This window comes from Anomaloglossus baeobatrachus, chromosome 5 (assembly GCF_048569485.1).
Source record: "Anomaloglossus baeobatrachus isolate aAnoBae1 chromosome 5, aAnoBae1.hap1, whole genome shotgun sequence".
NCBI lineage: Eukaryota > Metazoa > Chordata > Amphibia > Anura > Aromobatidae > Anomaloglossus > Anomaloglossus baeobatrachus.
Window position 1 is genome coordinate 478,625,356 of NC_134357.1, and position 21,309 is coordinate 478,646,664.

The following is a 21,309-nucleotide window of genomic DNA, read 5'->3' on the forward strand; positions in this document are numbered from 1 at the left end:
TTAACCCTGAGAGCAAGCTCATCCAGTTAGCCACACTGGGGAGCAGGACCCGACTAGTTTCAAGCTACCGGGGCCAACTAAGAAACAGACTAAGTGCCAGAGAAAAGGTCACAGATCATCAGGCAACACCACTGGGGACGGGACCCAAATGTGCTCCCCTAAGTGGCAGCGGTGTCCAGAACTTTGGTTTACCAAATGGTCAGTGTTACACCTCGTGGCTCTCCTGAGGCAAGGACTGAGGCAGTCTCCCATTCCTTGCCTGCCACGAGCGCTCCTGCTCAGCAGCACCGAAGGTCTGCCAGACTGCGCAGTGTGCAGGAGATACCTTCTCAGAGAGGCAGCAAAAGGGTGACACCTAGTGGTTCTCCTGTTACAAGGAGTGAAGCGGTCTCCCATTCCTGGCCTGCCGCAGGTCCTCCTGCTCAGCGGCCCCGAAGGTCTGCGAGGTTGCACAATGTGCAGAGGTTTACTGCTTAGGGAAGCAGTGAGACTCCCGTTATCCCTGCACATTGTGAGACCGAGGATCCCGCCTCTATTTCCCAGAGGCAGGAGGGTGAGCATGTGCAATGCGTGGTGGGTTCTGATTCGCCCACTGACGTCACACGGCTTGATGACAAGGCTGGTGACGTAGTGAATCCTGACTGGCCAGGCTGGGACGTCGTGGACCCTGGTTGTGTCAAGTCCGTCATCTCCGCCTCGCGCCCGCCCTTGTGTGGAACTACACCTCCTTAAAAGTTCCTCCTGCCATCATGGCGGCGCGCGACTGTCCTTCTATGTTTGGATGTCTGGCAGCGTGCTGCCACGCCACTGCTCAGGCATTACTGTCTTTTGTGGGCTTGGCCCTTGCTGCTTAGGCAGCACCTGGTTTGCAGGCCGTGTTCCTGCCTTGCTGCTCCGGCAGTATCCCCTTCAACAGGCCGTGTTCCTGTCCCAGGTGAGCTCCTCAAGTCTCCACCGGACTCACCTGGTTATTGAAAGCACACGTGCGTGGGCACCTCTGTGCTACCCTCGTGCCATATTCTCGTGACTTCCACTGGCATACGTGCGTGGGCACCTCTGTGCTTCCCCGTGCAACAGGTACACCGAGCCGTGAGATCCGTGCCATACAACCCTCACGGGTTAGGGCAGATCGGTGTACATAGATCGTCTGTGACATTCCAGACGATCGCTAGCAGCAACCCGCTCACTCTTCACCCACCATAGCGGCGGTCCCTTACACCGCACAGTGGACCTTGACCGGCGGAAGCTGTCCATTTCCCATCTTGGAACGCTTCCCCGGGTCCCCCTCGTAACATTACGGTCGCGCCAAAAGTCTGGCTATGGCTGAAGAGCAGCAGCAGTTGCTGCGTTATGTGCAGCAGTTGGAGTCACGATTGGCAGCAGTGGAGCAGTCTTCCTCCGATAAGACTACTCCGACGACAGTCGCCACCCAGGCGGCTACCCAGGCTGTGCTATTGGGCGGAAGGTCTCCTCGCCTTGCGCTTCCAGAGCGCTTTAGCGGCAACAGCTCTGAGTGCCGTGGTTTTATAAACCAGGTTACCACCTACTTAGAGCTGTCCGCGACTCTTTACGCTACCGAGAAGGCGAAGGTAGCCTTCGTCCAGTCCCTGCTCACAGGGAGAGCGCTGAAGTGGTCCACGCCGTTGTGGGAGCGCGGAGATCGGGTGGTGAATAACTTAACAGCTTATCTTGGGGCCATGAGAATGGTGTTCCTCTGGCCTCAAGTCACCCACGACTCCGCGATGCGCCTCCTACGACTTCGGCAAGGGTCCGCTTCAGTCGGGGACTTTGCTGTACACTTTAGGACACTGCCGCAGAGCTGGACTGGCCAGATAAGGTCCTTGTCCCTGTGTTTTGGGAGGGCCTGGCAGGGTTTGTCAAAGACGCAGTGGCCACGCGTGAGGTGCCTGCCACTTTAGAGTCCTTGATTCAGGTTGCCTCTCGCATAGACATCCGCCAGGCGGAGCGAAGGCTCGAGGTCTCTTCAGCACCCACGTCTTCTCGGCCTAAAAAGCGTCTGGCTCCCGTCTTCCATCAGACAGGTCTCCCAGCCAGTCCTGTAGGCGACTCCGTGGAGTCAATGGAGGTGTCCAAGGTGGTCTCCTCTGCCCCAGGTTCTCGGTCTTGTGTCATCTGCTTTTCCTGTGGGCAGAGGGGACACATAGCTACCCGATGTCCCAAACTGTCGGGAAAAGACAGCGTCTAGTTTCTATCAGAGGGGGGACTCTAGACGCTACCTCTCCCTCTAGGTTGACTATCAGCGCCCAGTTGCAGTTCGGCACTACTCTCTTCTCTGCCCTGGCTTGCTTGGACTCAGGCGCTGAAGGCAATTTCATCTCGACCTCCCTGGCAACCCGATACTCAGTTCCCCTGGTTCTGTTGCCCAAGCCACTCAGGGTCCGGGTAGTCGACGGGTCCATACTACTCGATCCCATCTCCCAGATCACCATCCCTCTCAGGATGGATGTACCACCGGGACACCATGAGCAGGTGTCCTTCCTGGTGCTTCCAGGGGGGACGGATGAGATCCTACTGGGCCTTCCCTGGTTGAGACAACATGCTCCTATATTCAACTGGGCAACAGGGGAGATCTCATCCTGGGCAGGATCCTGTAGAGAGCACCTCGTGACTACCGAACCACCCGTTACCATTAGGTCGGTTGGGTCCTCAGGGAATACAGGGGGCCCGGGTTTACCAACACCTTATGAGGCCTACAGGGATGTCTTTTCCAAAAGGGCCGCAGATACTCTTCCTCCCCACCGGCCATATGATTGCTGAATAAACCTGAAGCCAGGCTCCGAGCCCCCTAGGGGCAGAGTGTATCCACTCTCTGCTCCAGAGACGGAGGCTATGTCCAAATATATTCAGGACAACCTGGCGAAGGGGTTCATTCGCAAGTCTATTTCACCGGCTGGTGCAGGGTTCTTTTTTGTGCAGAAGAAGGAAGGGGATCTGCGCCCCTGTATCGATTACAGGGGATTAAATGCCATCACGATCAAGAACAAATACCCTTTGCCCCTCATTACTGAGCTATTTGATCGATTCCGCGGGGCAAAGGTCTTCACAAAGCTGGATCTACGCGGGGCGTATAATCTAGTGCGAGTCCGAAAGGGCGATGAGTGGAAGACCGCCTTTAACACCAGGGACGGTCACTACGAGTATCTAGTAATGCCCTTCGGACTCTGCAATGCCCCCGCCGTATTTCAAGACTTTGTGAATGACATTTTCCGGGATTTGTATCTTTCCGGGGTTGCATACCTGGATGACATTCTTATCTTCTCCCCCGATCTTACCACCCATCGGAGGGATGTCATCCGAGTACTTAAGAGGCTCCGCACCCATTCGTTATATGCTAAGCTGGAAAAGTGTGTTTTTGAACGGGAATCCTTGCCGTTCCTGGGGTACATCGTGTCCAGTCAGGGGTTAGCAATGGATCTGGGGAAGTTGGAGACAGTGATGAACTGGCCTGAGCCCCGCTCACTGAAGGCGATCCAGCGATTCTTGGGGTTTATCAATTATTATCGCCAGTTCATTCCCAACTTCTCGACGGTGGCAGCACCCATCATTGCCCTTACCCGCAAGGGCGCTAATCCCAAAGCATGGACATGGGAAACGGTAGAGGCATTTCACACTCTCAAAACTTACTTCTCCAGAGCTCCCATCCTTCATCGTCCAGACATCTCCAAACCCTTCCTACTGGAGGTAGACGCCTCTTCGGTCGGTGCAGGTGCAGTCCTGTACCAGAAAAACGAACGAGGAAGGAAGCATCCGTGTTTCTTTTTCTCCAAGACCTTTTCTCCGGCCGAGAGGAACTACTCCATAGGGGATAGGGAGTTACTGGCGATGAAACTAGCATTCCAGGAATGGCGGCATCTCCTGGAGAGTGCGAAGCATCCATTTGAGGTATTTTCTGACCATAAAAACCTCACATACCTCCAGACAGCACAACGCCTGAACCCAAGGCAGGCCCGTTGGTCTTTATTCTTCTCCCGGTTCCGCTTTATTATGCGCCACCTGGCCGGTGAGAAGAACGTACGGGCCGATGCCTTGTCACGTTGTATGGTTGTGTTGGAGGAGGACGAGGAGGAGCCTCGTCTTATACTACCCCCGGACAGCTTGAGGATGGTCACTCCCACTTCTTTGGACCAGGTGCCACCTGGCAAAACCCTCGTTCCCCCTGAACTACGGAACGAGGTGCTATCGTGGGCCCGTGCCTCCAAGGTCGGGGGTCACTTCGGGGTCAAAAGGACCAGAGACCTGGTGACCAGGCATTATTGGTGGCCGAGACTACCCCAGGACGTACAGGAGTATGTGGGAGCCTGTATGTCGTGTGCTCGGAATAAGCCGTCCTGGCAGAGACCGGCAGGTCTTCTTCACCCACTGCCAGTGCCGGATCGTCCCTGGGAAGTGGTAGGGATGGACTTCCTGGGAGATCTGCCCAAGTCAGCAGGGCACAGGGTCGTATGGGTCATCACGGACCACTTCTCTAAAATGGTCCACTTGGTGCGTCTCACACGACTCCCGACGTCACGTGCTCTCGCCACCTTGTTCATTCGGCATGTATTTAGGTTGCATGGCATGCCTGACAAGGTGGTGAGCGACCGGGGTCCCCAGTTCGCGTCTCGCTTCTGGAGAGAGCTCTGTAAGCTCCTGCAGATAGAGCTGAACATCTCCTCCGCATACCATCCCGAGACCAATGGACTAGTGGAGAGGACTAATCAGACCTTGGTAACTTACCTCCGCCATTTTATCTCCGCGCACCACGACAACTGGGCTAACCTCCTTCCTTGGGCCGAATTTGCCATTAACAATTCGGTCCATGAATCCTCTGGCCAGACTCCGTTTCTACTCAATAACGGACAACATCCCAGAATCCCGATTCCGATGCCCATTACGTCACCCGATACTAGAGTGGGGGATTGAGCGACCAAGGCCCGGGAGATCTGGGATGACACCCAAGAGGCTCTTAAGAGGGCTAAAGACCGGATGGTGACAACGGCTGATGTTCGCCGCCGCCCTGCACCATCCTTCGCCCCTGGTGACCTAGTATGGCTGTCCTCTAAGAATGTTAACCTACGGGTACAGGCAGCCAAATTCGCCCCTAGGTATCTGGGTCCGTTTAAAGTACTACAGCAGGTAAACCCGGTGGCATACAGACTCCAGCTCCCTCCACGCTGGGCTATAGCCAACACCTTTCACGTGTCCCTCCTGAAACCCGTACGACTTAATAAATTCTCGGGGTTCCTGCCGGCTCAAACCGACTCCCCGTCTGACGACCCTGAGGTGGCAAAGCTTGTGGAGACAAGTCATACAGGGCAAGAGGTACTACCTCATGGAGTGGGCCGGCCGTGGTCCGGAGCATAGATCCTGGGAGTTGGAGGATCATATCCACACTCCGGGTTTAATGGCGGCCTTCGAGCACGGACGGGGGGGGGGGGCTAGACAGGGGGGTAACGTTACACCTTGTGGCTCTCCTGAGGCAAGGACTGAGGCAGTCTCCCATTCCTTGCCTGCCACGAGCGCTCCTGCTCAGCAGCGCCGAAGGTCTGCCAGACTGCGCAGTGTGCAGGAGATACCTTCTCAGAGAGGCAGCAGAAGGGTGACACCTAGTGGTTCTCCTGTTACAAGGAGTGAAGCGGTCTCCCATTCCTGGCCTGCCGCAGGTCCTCCTGCTCAGCGGCCCTGAAGGTCTGCGAGGTTGCACAATGTGCAGAGGTTTACTGCTCAGGGAAGCAGTGAGACTCCCGTTATCCCTGCACATTGTGAGACCGAGGATCCCGCCTCTATTTCCCAGAGGCAAGAGGGTGAGCATGTGCAATGCGTGGTGGGTTCTGATTCGCCCACTGACGTCACACGGCTTGATGACAAGGCTGGTGACGTAGTGAATCCTGACTGGCCAGGCTGGGACGTCATGGACCCTGATTGGGTCAAGTCCGTCATCTCCGCCTCGCGCCCGCCCTTGGGTGGAACTACACCTCCTTAAAAGTTCCTCCTGCCATCATGGTGGCGCGCGACTGTCCTTCTATGTTTGGATGTCTGGCAGCGTGCTGCCACGCCACTGCTCAGGCATTACTGTCTTTTGTGGGCTTGGCCCTTGCTGCTTAGGCAGTACCTCGTTTGCAGGCCGTGTTCCTGCCTTGCTGCTCCGACAGTATCCCCTTCAACAGGCCGTGTTCCTGTCCCAGGTGAGCTCCTCAAGTCTCCACCGGACTCACCTGGTTATTGAAAGCACATGTGCGTGGGCACCTCTGTGCTACCCTCGTGCCATATTCTCGTGACTTCCACTGGCACACGTGCGTGGGCACCTCTGTGCTTCCCCGTGCAACAGGTACACCGAGCCGTGAGATCCGTGCCATACAACCCTCACGGGTTAGGGCAGATCGGTGTACATAGATCGTCTGTGACATTCCAGACGATCGCTAGCAGCAACCCGCTCACTCTTCACCCACCATAGCGGCGGTCCCTTACACCGCACAGTGGACCTTGACCGGCGGAAGCTGTCCATTTCCCATCTTGGCACGCTTCCCCGGGTCCCCCTCGTAACAGGTCAGTGTCAGCTTTATGGACTGAGTGAGTACACAATTGACCCTTTCACCCCCAACGGCACTTCCCAACTCCACCACCGAATCCCGAGACATCCCCCCTACCCATGGAGGGTTCTAACATCTGGCTGCCCCACTCCATCGCCCCCGGGTACTCCCAACTGTAGCAGTGGTACTCCACATTACCACATACCACGGGTGGCGCCACGAACTTTAACACAATCCCCTGTAAATACCCCCCCTTCATTTGAGTGGCCGCACGACCCCTGGGTCCGGACACCCCTCAAGCCACTGCGAATCCAGATCCGAGCAGATCGGCTGCTGAAGTGGGGGCGGCACAAGGGGGATCAGTATAGAAAGGAAACATGGGGTCTGTAGAGGATTTTGAAGACAGGATACATAGAGCTCTCAGACTGTGCGTCCATTCAGCACAAGAGCATGGCCACAACTCCACACCCAGTCTTATCTGCCATTATGTATGTGACTAGCTTTGGCTTGCCTGCCTTTTGGGCCATTACTACCGTCTGTTATCTACCATTACTACCCTTGGCTTGCCTGATTTCTGCTCAGTTGCTACCCTCTGTTATTTATCATTACCTCTGTGACTATCCTTGGCTTGCCTGCCTAATGCCATCTACCATTACCTCTGTTGCTGTCTGTGGCTTGTCTGCCTTGTTCTCCATTGCTAGCCCCTATTATCTACCATTACCTCTATGACTATCCTTGGTTTGCCTGCCTTGTGCTCTTTTGCTACCCTCTGCTATCTACCATTACCTCTATGACTACCCTAGGCTTGCCTGCCTTATCATTCATTACTACCCTTTGTTATCTATCCTTGGCTAGCCTGTCTTCTGCTCTGTTACTACACTCTCTGATCTACCATTACCTCTGTGACTATCCTTGGCTTGCCTGCCTTGTACTTCATTGCTACCCTCTGTTATCTACCAGTACCTTTGTGACTATCCTTGCCTGCCTTATCCTACACTGCTAGCCGCTGTTATCTACCATTACCTCTGTGACTATCCTTGGCTTGCCTGCCTCCTCCTTTGTTATCTACAATGTAGGCTAACTTGAAAGCTGTTGTCCAAGAAGTAGAAATCTGCAGCAGACACCATCCAGTATTCCAAAGTGCTTTATTCCATCATAAAGTGCAGTTAAAAGTAACGGGGAGAGAGCGTGTGCAGGCCCGCTCATGGACGACGGCCATTGCGAACTTCCTTGTGCTTCAATGGGTCCCGCAACGGCCGTCGTCCATAAGGGAGCCTGCACCCGCTCTCTCCCCGCTACTTTTAACTGCACTTTATGATGGAATAAAGCACTTTGGAATACTGGATGGTGTCTGCCGCAGATTTCTACTTCTTAGACATCAGTGTGGATCTTCTTTTTCCTTGTCTGCGTGCACCCATTACCGTTGTTTCCATAAGGAGGACTGAAGCTGATCTATAAATCTGGTGACAAGGTATTGCACGGTTTGATGCAGAAACCGCTTCTGCATATTATATTTAACTTGAAAGCTGTGCCCAGGTTATGCCAAACATATATTCTAGATGTTTACATGAATTCCGTGCAAGAGAAGACAGACACACTCACATATTGGTAATATCAGTGCAATCCATGTTTATTTCTCGATAACATCCTTTCCAAGGTGAAACACAGATGCGCTGCAATACTACGGCAAGACAAAAGCCGTTTCGGGAATTTGGTGAAACCGCTGCAATTGCGATACCTTCACACCGTATTTCTGTTATCGCACCTTGCGTCTGGTCATTTCATGCATTGCAAAAAAAAATGGTGGATTTTCTCTGTAAGGCAAGTCGTCAGGAAATATTTGGGTTACAATCATCTGTTCATCATTTTGTATATGATATGTCCTCTAGATTATCCCAGTATTGGTATCACTGGGTACTACCACCCCATGAGCGCATCAATCATAGAGTTATGATGCTCAGTTATTCCCGCACTGTTCACTGCTGGTGTTTTGCTGCTTTGGATGATCTGGTCCTTGACATTAAAACATTGGGGTGTTCTGAAACATCACAATATTCGTTGGGTGAGACCAAGGATAATATGGGGGCATTTTCGCATCTGTCTTACGGCAGCAAATCCTGACCCGACTTTGGGTAGAATGAGATAGAGCCCTATAATGCTGTTCGGGACTGAAATTGCGGGCGTAATTCGGATGCATTAGAGTCCCCAAAATGAGACCCCCAATCCCCGTATACTAGGGGTGATAGTCAATCTATATTGCACTTTACCAGTTGTATTAATTGTATACTTCTGCTTCAACATCAAGAAAAAAAAAGACTTGACTGATACATGGAGCAAAAAGTGAATTTTGCTCTGGACTGCCTGGAAGGTAGTTCCATTATTAATAATCTTTTCTATTATAATTTATTACGACATTTCAAAAAAAAAAAAAAAAAGTCATCAATATATACACATATAGGTCCACTCGATATATATCCTTGCGTACATCCTTGAAGCCCCTCTGCATCGCTCATTCATTAGGGAATGAAGTCAGAGAATGTGCTGCTGATTAGAGAGAATCTGTCAGCAGGTTTTTGCTATGTAATCTGAAAGCACCATGATGCAGGAACTTTGACTTCAGCAATGTGTTACTTACTGGGCTGTGTTAATATGGTTTCAATAAAATCAGTGTTTTATCAGCAGATTATCATCACTGGACTGGTTATCTCATGCCTCATGGTCCTCTTGCTCAGTATAATTCCACAGCACCAATGATTGGCAGCTTTTTGTCAATCAACTGTGTACACCGAAAGCTGCCAATCAGTGGTGTGGGTGAGGTTATACACAGCTTAGCATTTTGAGCTCTGCTATAGCTGCAGCAGAAAAGAAGGGAATTTTGTTTACTTACCGTAAATTCCTTTTCTTCTAGCTCCAATTGGGAGACCCAGACAATTGGGAGACCCAGACAATTGGGTTGTATAGCTATGCCTCCGGAGGCCACACAAAGCATTACACTAAAAGTGTAAAGCCCCTCCCCTTCTGCCTATACACCCCCCGTGCTCACGGGCTCCTCAGTTTTGGTGCAAAAGCAAGAAGGAGGAAAAAATTATAACTGGTTTAAAGTAAATTCAATCCGAAGGAATATCGGAGAACTGAAACCATTCAACATGAACAACATGTGTACACAAAAAACAGGGGCGGGTGCTGGGTCTCCCAATTGGAGCTAGAAGAAAAGGAATTTACGGTAAGTAAACAAAATTCCCTTCTTCTTTGTCGCTCCATTGGGAGACCCAGACAATTGGGACGTCCAAAAGCAGTCCCTGGGTGGGTAAATAATATCTCATAATAGAGCCGTAACCGGCTCCGTCCTACAGGTGGGCAACCGCCGCCTGAAGGACTCGCCTACCTAGGCTGGCATCTGCCGAAGCATAGGTATGCACCTGATAGTGTTTCGTGAAAGTGTGCAGGCTCGACCAATCCTGAACTAAGGCGTCTGCCGCCAGAGCTCTGTGATCTTGAGACCGTGCCATGAACGTCGGGACCTTGTTGTTGTGCCGGGACGCCATTAGGTCGACGTCCGGCATGCCCCAGCGGCAACAGATCTCCTGAAACACGTCCGGGTGAAGGGACCATTCCCCTGCGTCCATGCCCTGGCGACTGAGAAAATCTGCTTCCCAGTTTTCTACGCCCGGGATGTGAACTGCGGATATGGTGGAGGCTGTGGCTTCCACCCATAGCAGAATCCGCCGGACTTCCTGGAAGGCTTGCCGACTGCGTGTCCCGCCTTGGTGGTTGATGTATGCCACCGCTGTGGAGTTGTCTGACTGAATTCGGATCTGTTTGCCTTCCAGCCACGGCTGGAACGCCTTTAGGGCAAGATACACTGCCCTGATCTCCAGAACATTGATCTGAAGGGAGGACTCTGTCTGAGTCCAAGTCCCCTGAGCCCTGTGGTGGAGAAAGACCGCTCCCCACCCTGACAGGCTCGCGTCCGTCGTGACCACAGGCCAGGATGGGGGCAGGAAGGATTTCCCCTTCGACAGAGAAGTGGGAAGAAGCCACCACTGAAGGGAAGCTTTGGCTGCCCGAGAAAGGGAGACGTTCCTGTCGAGGGACGTCGACTTCCTGTCCCATTTGCGGAGAATGTCCCATTGAAGTGGGCGTAGATGAAACTGCGCAAAAGGAACTGCCTCCATTGCTGCCACCATCTTCCCTAGGAAGTGCATGAGGCGCCTCAGGGGGTGTGACTGACCATGAAGGAGAGATTGCACCCCTGTCTGTAGTGAACGCTGTTTGTTCAGCGGAAGCTTCACTATCGCTGAGAGAGTATGAAACTCCATGCCAAGATATGTCAGTGATTGGGCCGGTGTCAGATTTGACTTTGGAAAATTGATGATCCACCCGAAACTCTGGAGAGTTTCCAGAGCAATGTTCAGGCTGTGTTGGCATGCCCCTTGAGAGGGTGCCTTGACCAGAAGATCGTCTAAGAAGGGATCACCGAGTGTCCCTGAGAGTGTAGGATTGCCACCACTGTTGCCATGACCTTGGTGAAGACCCGTGGGGCTGTTGCCAGGCCAAAAGGTAGTGCCACGAACTGAAGGTGTTCGTCCCCTATGGCGAAGCGCAGGAAGCGCTGATGCTCTGGCGCAATTGGTACGTGGAGATAAGCATCTTTGATGTCTATTGATGCCAGGAAATCTCCTTGGGACATGGAGGCGATGACGGAGCGAAGCGATTCCATCCGGAACCGCCTGGTTTTCACATGCTTGTTGAGCAGCTTTAGGTCCAGAACGGGACGGAAGGATCCGTCCTTTTTTGGCACCACGAACAAGTTGGAGTAAAAACCGTGACCCCGTTGCTGAAGAGGAACCGGGATCACCACTCCTTCCGCCTTCAGGGTGCCCACCGCCTGCATAAGAGCCTCGGCTCTGTCGGGGGGTGGAGATGTTCTGAAGAAACGAGTCGGAGGACGAGAGTTGAACTCTATCCTGTAACCGTGAGATAGAATGTCTCTCACCCATCGGTCTTTTACTTGTGGCAGCCAGATGTCGCAAAAGCGGGAGAGCCTGCCACCGACCGAGGATGCGGTTTGTGCCTCCTTCGCACAAAGCAAGAAAACTGAGGAGCCCGTGAGCACGGGGGGTGTATAGGCAGAAGGGGAGGGGCTTTACACTTTTAGTGTAATGCTTTGTGTGGCCTCCGGAGGCATAGCTATACAACCCAATTGTCTGGGTCTCCCAATTGTCTGGGTCTCCCAATGGAGCGACAAAGAAAAACTGATTCTATCACAACCGCTGCACCCAGGAAAATCAGTGACACATCACTGGATTCAGGGTCTCTGTTCCTACAGCATACTGCTGTCAAGATTCTATAGCAAAAACATGCTGACAAATTCCCTTTAATACCAGCTAAAGAAAATAATACTATGTTCCTAGAAGCTTTGTGGGATTTATGGAAGTATGATACATGCAGCTTTCTGTCTTGTGAATGCTTGCTGTCAGTGAATGGATGAAGTTTATATTTGCTTTTATTCAAAAACGGAAAACCTGTCCTGCTTTGCGCACATGTGCATTAAGAAAGGGGTATTTATATCTCATAAAGTGAGGGCATATCACTACGATGTGGCATTACTTTTTAAAGGTGTATTCTTAGAATTGAAAGTCACTTCCTATCCATAGGGCATGGAAGAACTTACTGATCTCTGCGGGTCAGACCGATGTGACCACCTGCAACCCAAAGAATAAAAGGGCTACATTCATGCTCTTTGTTTCCTTCACTGATGTTTATATTTCTACACGGCATAAGTCATCCCCAGAGGAAAAGTAAAACATGGCTCTATTAAACCCTACCTCTTTCATGTTGTACTAATTCATACACACACATGCCGGTGAGGCATCAATGTTGACCCCATCGCTGTACCCAGTAGGACATTTTGATTTTTACCATAGTAAAATCGCTTGAGAAAGGTTCTAGTGAACTGAAATGTTGCCAGCTACACAGAGGGCCAATAAAGGTAGTTTTATTCTATCATAACTGGAGTGCTCTCTCCCTAATTATTTTTTCTATATACAGTATTAAGCAATTGGAAGGTTGCTTGGTAGTCCTTGCACCCACATTTGATTTTTTTGGTGCTGCCCATACATACATACATACATATATATATATATATATATATATATATATATATATATATACACACAGCTCTTCTATCAACGGCATTTAAATTTCACGGTGCCAGTGAGGCCTCCATGTCGACCCCATTGCTGTACCCAATAGGAGATTGTTATTTTTACTATAGTATTGAAGTATATCGTATAAGCCTACCGTTCAAAACTTAAAGTCCTCTATTGGGTCTAAAAAAATAAAGTGAAAAATAAAAATAAAGGTTTTACAAAATATAAAGAAAAATTGTAAATTTGAATCACTCCCCTTCATTCTCAGGATTGGCGAGGGTCTCATAGGTTGCACCCCAGCAATTGTAAAGTGAAGATAATATAGTCCTGCAGCTATGTGAGCAGGACAGGCTTTCGTCAACACAGCAAGCACAGGTCTTCTGAACAGCAAGGACTTTTTTTTTTTCTCCCTCAAAGTTGCAGAAAGCAACTTAACTCTTTTTATATAAAATTGGAAAAATCCCTTTAAATCAATGTCTTGTTATTTTATATTGTTAGAGATTTAAATCTATTTTTTTTAATCTATAATTGTGCTTTTCCGTTCCCAGCTATTCTAACCTTACCATCTACAGCAGGAGATTGCGCTGCCGGACGGATCGTTCTCTGCTAATATATCTTTGCTCCTAATCTTGCATAGCAAGGTCTTGCAGGCACAGATGAGAGAAGGTCGGAAAAGTTAATGCAACAACTGAAAAGAGACATAAAAACAAAAATGTACTGTACTAATGGAAAAATTAACATCTCTCCCCCATTTTACAGTCAGGTATCACATTATTTAAAAAAAATAAATAATAATAATAATAATTAAAAAAAAAAGTTACTTTCAGTGCAGATACGGTGTTTCAGCCATGAAACACAAAACATTCAAGACTTTTCAAAGCGCCTCGTGCACTTTTTCAAGGACATCTGAAGGATTAAAACGGCAATCAATGCAGAATGAAAGGCTGAACACTGCTGCCACCTATTAGTCAAAAAAAGGTAGTGCAGAGTGATAAAATCCCGGTCTGACTCTAGAGTTGGAGTGGGGTGCACAACCGTTTTAGTGCTGAGGGCCACACTGAACCAATCCAGGGGGCTACCATAAAACATATATGGCAAGTTGGACTACGACCTTCCACATCTTCTCCCGTTCTCACGCTCTCTTAAAGTTGCTGAAAACGTACGTTACTTACATTGCATATTGACCTCTCTACCTGTTTGTGCCACGCAAGGGTCAGGAAACCCCCATTCTGTAGATATATGGGGGTCCTGGAGATGGCCACTCAGTGTACCATTAGTAGATAATGGCCATAAACATTAAATACCTGTTTGGCCGACCACCTTTTCCCTACTGGCTTTGCCTTTGTTCCCTATGGGGAATAAAAGTAGCTGCCAGGAAGTGCTGGAGGTGGTTTATACCCCGACAGAACAAAAAGTAGTGGCGTAAAAGATAGAAACAAACTGAAATGCTAAAAATGCAATAAAAAGTGATCACTCGTCAGGAAGGGTTAATCAAATACGTATAATGGTCTCGTGTCTTCTTTCTGATATACGCAGAGAAGCATGTCTGTGGTCAGATGGTCGGGGGGCTGCAAATAATGACATTATAGGCTACTTGTAGCCCCCAGGTTGTGCACCCCTGATGTAGAGAGGTAAGGATTTCCTCTAACACCATACAGGTAGGGGGAAGGTACATGGGGGGCACTTTGAGGGGGGTTCTAGAACTTTTAATATCTAAATAAATATCTAAAGTTTCTAAATTTGGTTCTCAGTAACAGATCCCAAGGACGGAGCTGAAGCGAGACGGGGGCATTGTTTGCTGTCCTTACGTTGTAAAAACAATCAAGGGGGCGAGGAAGACTTGGGGGTCATACGAGGTGACCGTTCATATAAGTTACAAGACGATGGGGTAGTAGTCACAGTGCTGGAATGCCTGCAACAGATAAAGCACTACATTTGTATGATCCCTTGAAAACCTGAATTTCAGAGCCCTCCTTTTTTCAAGTAAGCGCAGCACTTGGGGTATACAGACGCAGCGCGGTCCTCAAAGACATCCTCAGCTGGGAAGGGGTGGGTATCACCGCACCAAAACACCGTGCCGTTATGGTCCCTAGGGCAAGAGTTGAAGCGGAGCCGCTTTATAGACTTGCATGGGTGTAGTTTTTTGGGTTTTTTATGCAGCGCTCAGAAGGCAACTCTATCCTCCTGTCTCCTGTTCCAGCAGAGGGTGCTGTTCATGGTGCCGAAATTGTCTTCTTCTTCCTGCTCCTTGGCAAGTTCAATGAACACCTGCGAATGAAAAGGTAAAAAGGAATTGGTATGTCGCAGATATGTGTACATGGGATGTACATGTAAGACGTCAAATACCCTCAGCAAGGCATCAATAAGAACCTATAAAGATGGGAATAAACCTTTAAAGTATTGTGGACTAACATCGAACAGGAACCAGAACCTCAAACAGCATTGACTGTATTTAAAATAGTCATAATGTGATTAAATAACAGAAAAGAGGAAAGAAAATAAGATTTTTTCTACAAGCGTCCCAATATAATCTTTCTTCTTTGCCTTACTGACAGTAAAATGCTTTAAAGGGCTAGTCCCATCTCCAAGATCCTATCCCAATATATAGTAGGTGTAGTAATAATAATATTAGCAAACACCTACAATTAGAAAAAGAGAATTTTGTTTACTTACCGTAAATTCTTTTTCTTATAGTTACGTATTGGGAGACCCAGACCATGGGTGTTTAGCTTCTGCCTCCGGAGGACACACAAAGTACTACACTTAAAAGTGTAGCTCCTCCCTCTGAGCTTATACACCCCCTGGTGAGCCAGTCCCAGCCAGTTTAGTGCAAAATCTGAAGGAGAATAGCCACCCACAAGTAGAACAGAGCAAGAACCGGAACAACCGGAGACTCTGTCCTCGACAACAGCCGGTGATAACACGCGGAACAAGAAAATTGCCAACAGGCAGGGAGCTGGGTCTCCCAATACGGAACTATAAGAAAAAGAATTTACGGTAAGTAAACAAAAATTCTCTTTTTCTTTATCGTTCCTTTGGGAGACCCAGACCATGGGACGTTCCAAAGCAGTCCCTGGGTGGGAATAAACAGAAAAACTAAGAAGTAGGCGGAACCTAACTTCACAAGTGGAAGACAGCCGCCTGAAGGATGCGTCTGCCCAAGCTCGCATCTGCCGAAGCATGAGCATGCACTTGGTAGTGCTTTGAAAAGGTATGCAGGCTAGTCCAAGTGGCAGCCTGACAGACTTGTTGAGCCGTAGCCTGGTGCCTAAAAGCCCAAGAGGCACCGACAGCTCTGGTCGAGTGTGCTTTGATCCCCGGCGGGGGAGGCACCTGAGTACTCTGGTAGGCGTCCGAAATGGTCGATCTAATCCAACAGGCCAAGGTCGGCTTAGAAGCAGGGAGACCCTTGCGCCGCCCTGTGGTTAGCACAAAAAGAGAGGTGCACCGCCTAAGCGCAGTGGTGCGAGACACATAAATCCGGAGAGCACGCACCAGATCTAGAGTATGCAGCGCTTTTTCAAAGCGATGAACAGGTGCCGGACAGAAGGAAGGCAAGGAAATGTCCTGGTTAAGGTGGAAGGGAGAGACCACCTTAGGAAGAAAGTCCGGAGTCGGACGGAGAACCACCTTGTCCTGGTGAAAAACCAAAAAAGGTGACTCCGAGGAGAGCGCAGCCAAATCAGAGACTCTCCTGAGAGAAGTTATGGCAACTAGAAAGGCCACTTTTTGAGAAAGACGATACAAAGAAACCTCCCTAAGGGGCTCAAAAGGGGGTTTCTGCAATACCGTGAGGACCAAGTTAAGGTCCCAGGGATCCAAGGGCCGCCGATAAGGCGGAATGATGTGAGACGCGCCTTGCATGAAGGTGCGGACCTGAGCCAGCCGGGCGAGACGCCGCTGGAACAGCACTGATAGAGCTGAGACTTGTCCCTTGAGAGAGTTGAGGGACAGTCCTAGCTGCAGACCGGACTGTAAAAAAGACAGAAGGGTCGGCAAGGAGAATGGCCAATGAGGATGGCCGGAAGAGCGTCACCAGGACAGGAAAATTTTCCAAGTCCTGTGATAGATCTTGGCGGAGGAAGACTTACGGGCCCGAGTCATAGTGGAGATGACTTCAGGAGGAATACCAGAAGCCGTCAAAATCCAGGACTCAAGAGCCACGCCGTCAATTTGAGGGCCGTAGAATTCGGGCGGAAAAACGGACCTTGCGAGAGTAGGTCTGGATGGTCCGGAAGATGCCACGGCATCTCTACAGACAGTTGGAGCAGGTCCGGATACCAAGCTCGCCTGGGCCAGTCCGGTGCAATGAGGATGACTCGACGGCCCTCCATTCTGATCAGAACTCTGGGCAAGAGAGCTAGAGGGGGAAACACGTAGGACAGACGAAACTGGGACCAGTCTTGAACCAGAGCGTCCGCGGCGAACGCCTGAGGATCGTGGGAGCGAGCCACGTAAACCGGAACCTTGTTGTTGTGACGGGATGCCATTAGGTCCACGTCCGGAGTGCCCCATTTGTGGCAGATTGACTGAAACACTGCCGGGTGCAGGGACCACTCGCCACCGTCCACGGATTGATGGCTGAGATAATCTGCCTCCCAGTTTTCCACGCCTGGGATGTTGACTACGGATATGGTGGACTTGGAGTCCTCCGCCCATTGAAGGATGCGTTGTACCTCCATCATTGCCAGGCGGCTGCGTGTCCCGCCTTGGTGATTGATGTAGGCAACCGCTGTCGCGTTGTCTGACTGGACTCGAATGTGCCTGCCCGCCAACAGGTGGTGAAAAGCTAGGAGAGCTAGAAGCACAGCTCTGGTTTCCAGCACATTGATTGAAAAGGCTGACTCGGACGGAGTCCAAGTGCCCTGTGCTCTGTGGTGGAAATATACCGCTCCCCAGCCGGATAGGCTGGCATCCGTGGTGAGAATCACCCAGGACGGGGTCAGGAAGGAGCACCCTTGGGACAGGGAGAGGGGCCGAAGCCACCACTGAAGAGAGCTCCTGGTCCGTGGCGACAGAGCCACTAACCTGTGTAAGGAGGAAGGCCACTTGTCCCAACAGCGGAGAATGTCCAGCTGCAGAGGGCGCAGATGGAACTGGGCAAAGGGAACAGCCTCCATGGACGCCACCATTTGACCCAGCACCTGCATCAGGCGCCTGAGGGTATAACGGCGGGGCCTCAGAAGAGAGCGCATCGCTAGCTGGAGAGACTGCTGTTTGATTAAGGGCAACTTCACAAGTGCAGGCAAAGTCTCGAACTGCATCCCTAGGTACGTGAGACTCTGGGTTGGAGTCAGAGTGGATTTGGGAAGATTGACAAGCCACCAGAATTGGGCTAGAGTGGCGAGAGTGAGCGAGACACTCCACTGACAGTCTGTGCTGGATGGACCCTTGACCAGAAGGTCGTCCAGATAAGGAAGCACTGCCAACCCCTGGAGGTGCAGGACCGCAATCACTGCCGCCATGACCTTGGTGAATACCCGAGGGGCCGTGGCTAACCCGAAGGGGAGAGCCACGAATTGGAAATGATCCTCTCCTATTGCAAAACGTAACCAACGCTGGTGTGAAACTGCGATTGGCACATGTAGATAGGCATCTCTGATGTCGATGGACGCCAGGAAATCCCCTTGGGTCATAGAGGCAATGACTGATCGCAGAGACTCCATGCGAAAGTGCCGCACCCGAACATGCTTGTTGAGAAGCTTGAGATCCAGGATGGGCCGGAAGGTACCGTCCTTTTTGGGAACTAGGAAGAGGTTTGAGTAAAAACCTCTGAACCGTTCCCGAGCGGGAACTGGTACAATCACTCCGTTTGCCTGCAAGGATGCCACGGCCTGCGAGAAGGCGGCGGCCTTGGAGCAGGGGGGAGTTGAGAGAAAAAATCTGTTTGGCGGGCTGGAAGAGAATTCTATCCTGTAGCCATGAGATATGATATATTTCTCACCCACTGATCGGAGACTTGCTTTAACCAAGCGTCGCCAAAGTGGGAGAGCCTGCCACCGACTAAGGACGTGGCTGGAGCGGGCAGAGAGTCATGAGGAGGCTGCCTTAGTGGCAGAACCTCCTGCGGTCTTCTGCGGACGCGCTTTTGGGCGCCAGTTGGATTTCTGATCCTTAGCTGAGTTAGCGGACGAGGCGGAAGGCTTAGAGGATGACCAGTTGGAGGAACGAAAGGAACGAAACCTCGATTGATTCCTACCCTGGGCGGGTTTCCTGGTCTTGGTTTGTGGCATGGAAGTACTCTTCCCGCCAGTAGCTTCCTTAATAATTTCATCCAGCTGTTCACCGAATAGCCGGGAACCAGCAAAAGGGAGCCCAGCAAGAAACTTCTTGGAAGAAGCATCTGCCTTCCACTCTCGAAGCCACAAGATCCTGCGGATAACAAGAGAATTAGCTGAAGCCACCGCAGTGCGGTGAGCAGCCTCTAGCATGGCAAACATGGCATAAGATGAAAAAGCTGAAGCCTGAGAAGTTAAGGTAACCATCTCAGGCATAGATTCCATGGTGAGGGAATGCATCTCCTCTAGAGAAGCAGAGATGGCTTTGAGAGCCGACACTGCTGCAAAAGTCGGGGAAAACGCAGCCCCTGCAGCTTCATACACAGATTTGGCCAGAAGGTCAATCTGACGGTCAGTGGAATCCTTAAGTGAGGTGCTGTCAGCCACCGACACAACGGTCCGGGCTGTGAGCCTAGACACCGGAGGGTCTACCTTTGGGGAGTGAGACCACTCCTTGACCACCTCAGGTGGAAATGGAAACCGGTCATCAGAACCACGCTTTGGAAAGCGTTTGTCAGGACAGGCCCTGGGTTTGGTCACAGCGGTCTGAAAACTGGAGTGGTTAAAGAACACACTCTTTACTCTCTTAGGCGAGGTAAACTGATGCTTTTCTGCCAAAGAGGGTAGCTCCTCTGAGACTGGCGGATTGAGATCCAGTACAGAATTAATAGAAGCAATCAAGTCACTAAGATCTGAGTCACCCTCAGAGAAATCGATGGGGTACATAGCCTCCGAGCCCCCCGTGAGGGCATCCTCCTCATCTTGCGAGTCAGCTCTTGAGAGAGAGCCGCGGGATGAGGAGGGGGAGGAAACCCTGCGCCTTCTCTTAGAAGGACGGGGTCTGGGACCAGATGATGAATCCTCTGTGAGCTCCGATGGACGGAGGTCAGAGGATAGGAATCCTCTGTCAAGAGTATTAGAGGCACCCTGTGAGGAGGGCTGATGCATATTCATCAAAGTCCTGGACAAAAGTCCCATGGACTCAGCAAATGACTGGGATATGGACCTAGAAAAGGACTCTACCCAGGCCGGGGGTTCAGCCACAGGTGCAGCAGCAGCCTGAGAGACCACTGGGGGTGAGACTCCAGGCTGTGGCCCCGCCAAGTTAGAGCAACCATCACAATGTGGATAAGTGCTCGGCTCATGCAGCAGGAGCTTACATGCAGAGCATACAGAATAAAGCTTTGGAGCCTTGCTCCTTGTGTGAGACATGCTTCTGGAGTGGGGGCTTTGCAGAGAATGAACCCCAGGGAGAATATACAGAGGTCTACAACCGGAGACCGGCTGTGGCTTACCAGACCGCTGGGCGCGGTGTTGTGTGCCCTCCAGATCCCGAAGCCCGGTCCCCCAATGCACAGCACCTCAGCAGAGATGCAGAGTGCAGGATGTCCCAGCGCAGAGTGAACTCTGCCTGAGAAATGGCCGCCGGAGCGAAGAGAGGGGGCGGGACTAGGGGGCGTTCCTATAGGAGAGCGGGAACTGGAGGGCTATAGAGACCTGCAGGGGAGGAGGGACGCCCCAGCAGTGGGGAGTGTCCCTCCCCTGTGCAGAACGGCCGCCGGGAGGAGCCGTGCCTGTCCCTCTGCATGAGTGACATGCGAGGGCAGGAAAACGAAACTAGGCCTCCGGCGAAGCCGGGGCCTAAATTTAAGCGGCAAGGCCGACGCGCAGGCACCATCGGCGCGGTTCTCGGGCAAAAGCTAGATAACCCGCCGGAAATGTCAAAATAAACACATTCAGCATACTCTCCCCATACAATAAAGAACCGGGACCCCCAACACATAAACGTCTCAGGTACTTAGCTGCTGAGACGCAGGGCCAGGTCCCTGGGGATGAGTGCTCCGGTCCAACAGAATCCTCAAGGGGCTGTGGATGGAGACCGGTCTCCTGCCAGGCATGGAGACCGTGCTGGCTCCCACTTCAAGCCAGAGCCCATGAGGGATGGAGAAGGAGCGCGGCATGTAAGGCTCCAGCCTTGGAAATCAACCTTACAACACCGCCGACACAGTGGGGTGAGAAGGGACATGCCAGGAGTCCAGACGTGGACCCGCTTTTCTTCAAACTCTTTCCAAAAATCAAACAAATCAGATGAGAATGCATGTGTGGATGTATGCCTCCTGAACACAAAGCGATAAACTGGCTGGGACTGGCTCACCAGGGGGTGTATAAGCTCAGAGGGAGGAGCTACACTTTTAAGTGTAGTACTTTGTGTGTCCTCCGGAGGCAGAAGCTAAACACCCATGGTCTGGGTCTCCCAAAGGAACGATAAATAAATGTAGTATAGTTCTCCTGATAAGCTATGTCTCTTACCTCATGTGCAGGGCATTACAGTTTAGGTATCGATGGTTA

The 21,309-nt window shown here is 51.1% G+C and overlaps 1 protein-coding gene across 1 annotated transcript in view; it reads right to left on the reverse strand.

Moving 5' to 3' along the window:
* Positions 1-9,558: 9,558 nt before the first annotated feature.
* Positions 9,559-21,309, reverse strand: part of ABCA5 (ATP binding cassette subfamily A member 5) — a 279,957-nt gene continuing 268,206 nt past the window's right edge. The window contains exon 38 of the mRNA XM_075351788.1: positions 9,559-14,950. Coding sequence (XP_075207903.1) covers positions 14,846-14,950 — 105 coding nt within the window. The 3' untranslated portion in view covers positions 9,559-14,845. The remainder of the gene's footprint in view (positions 14,951-21,309) is intronic.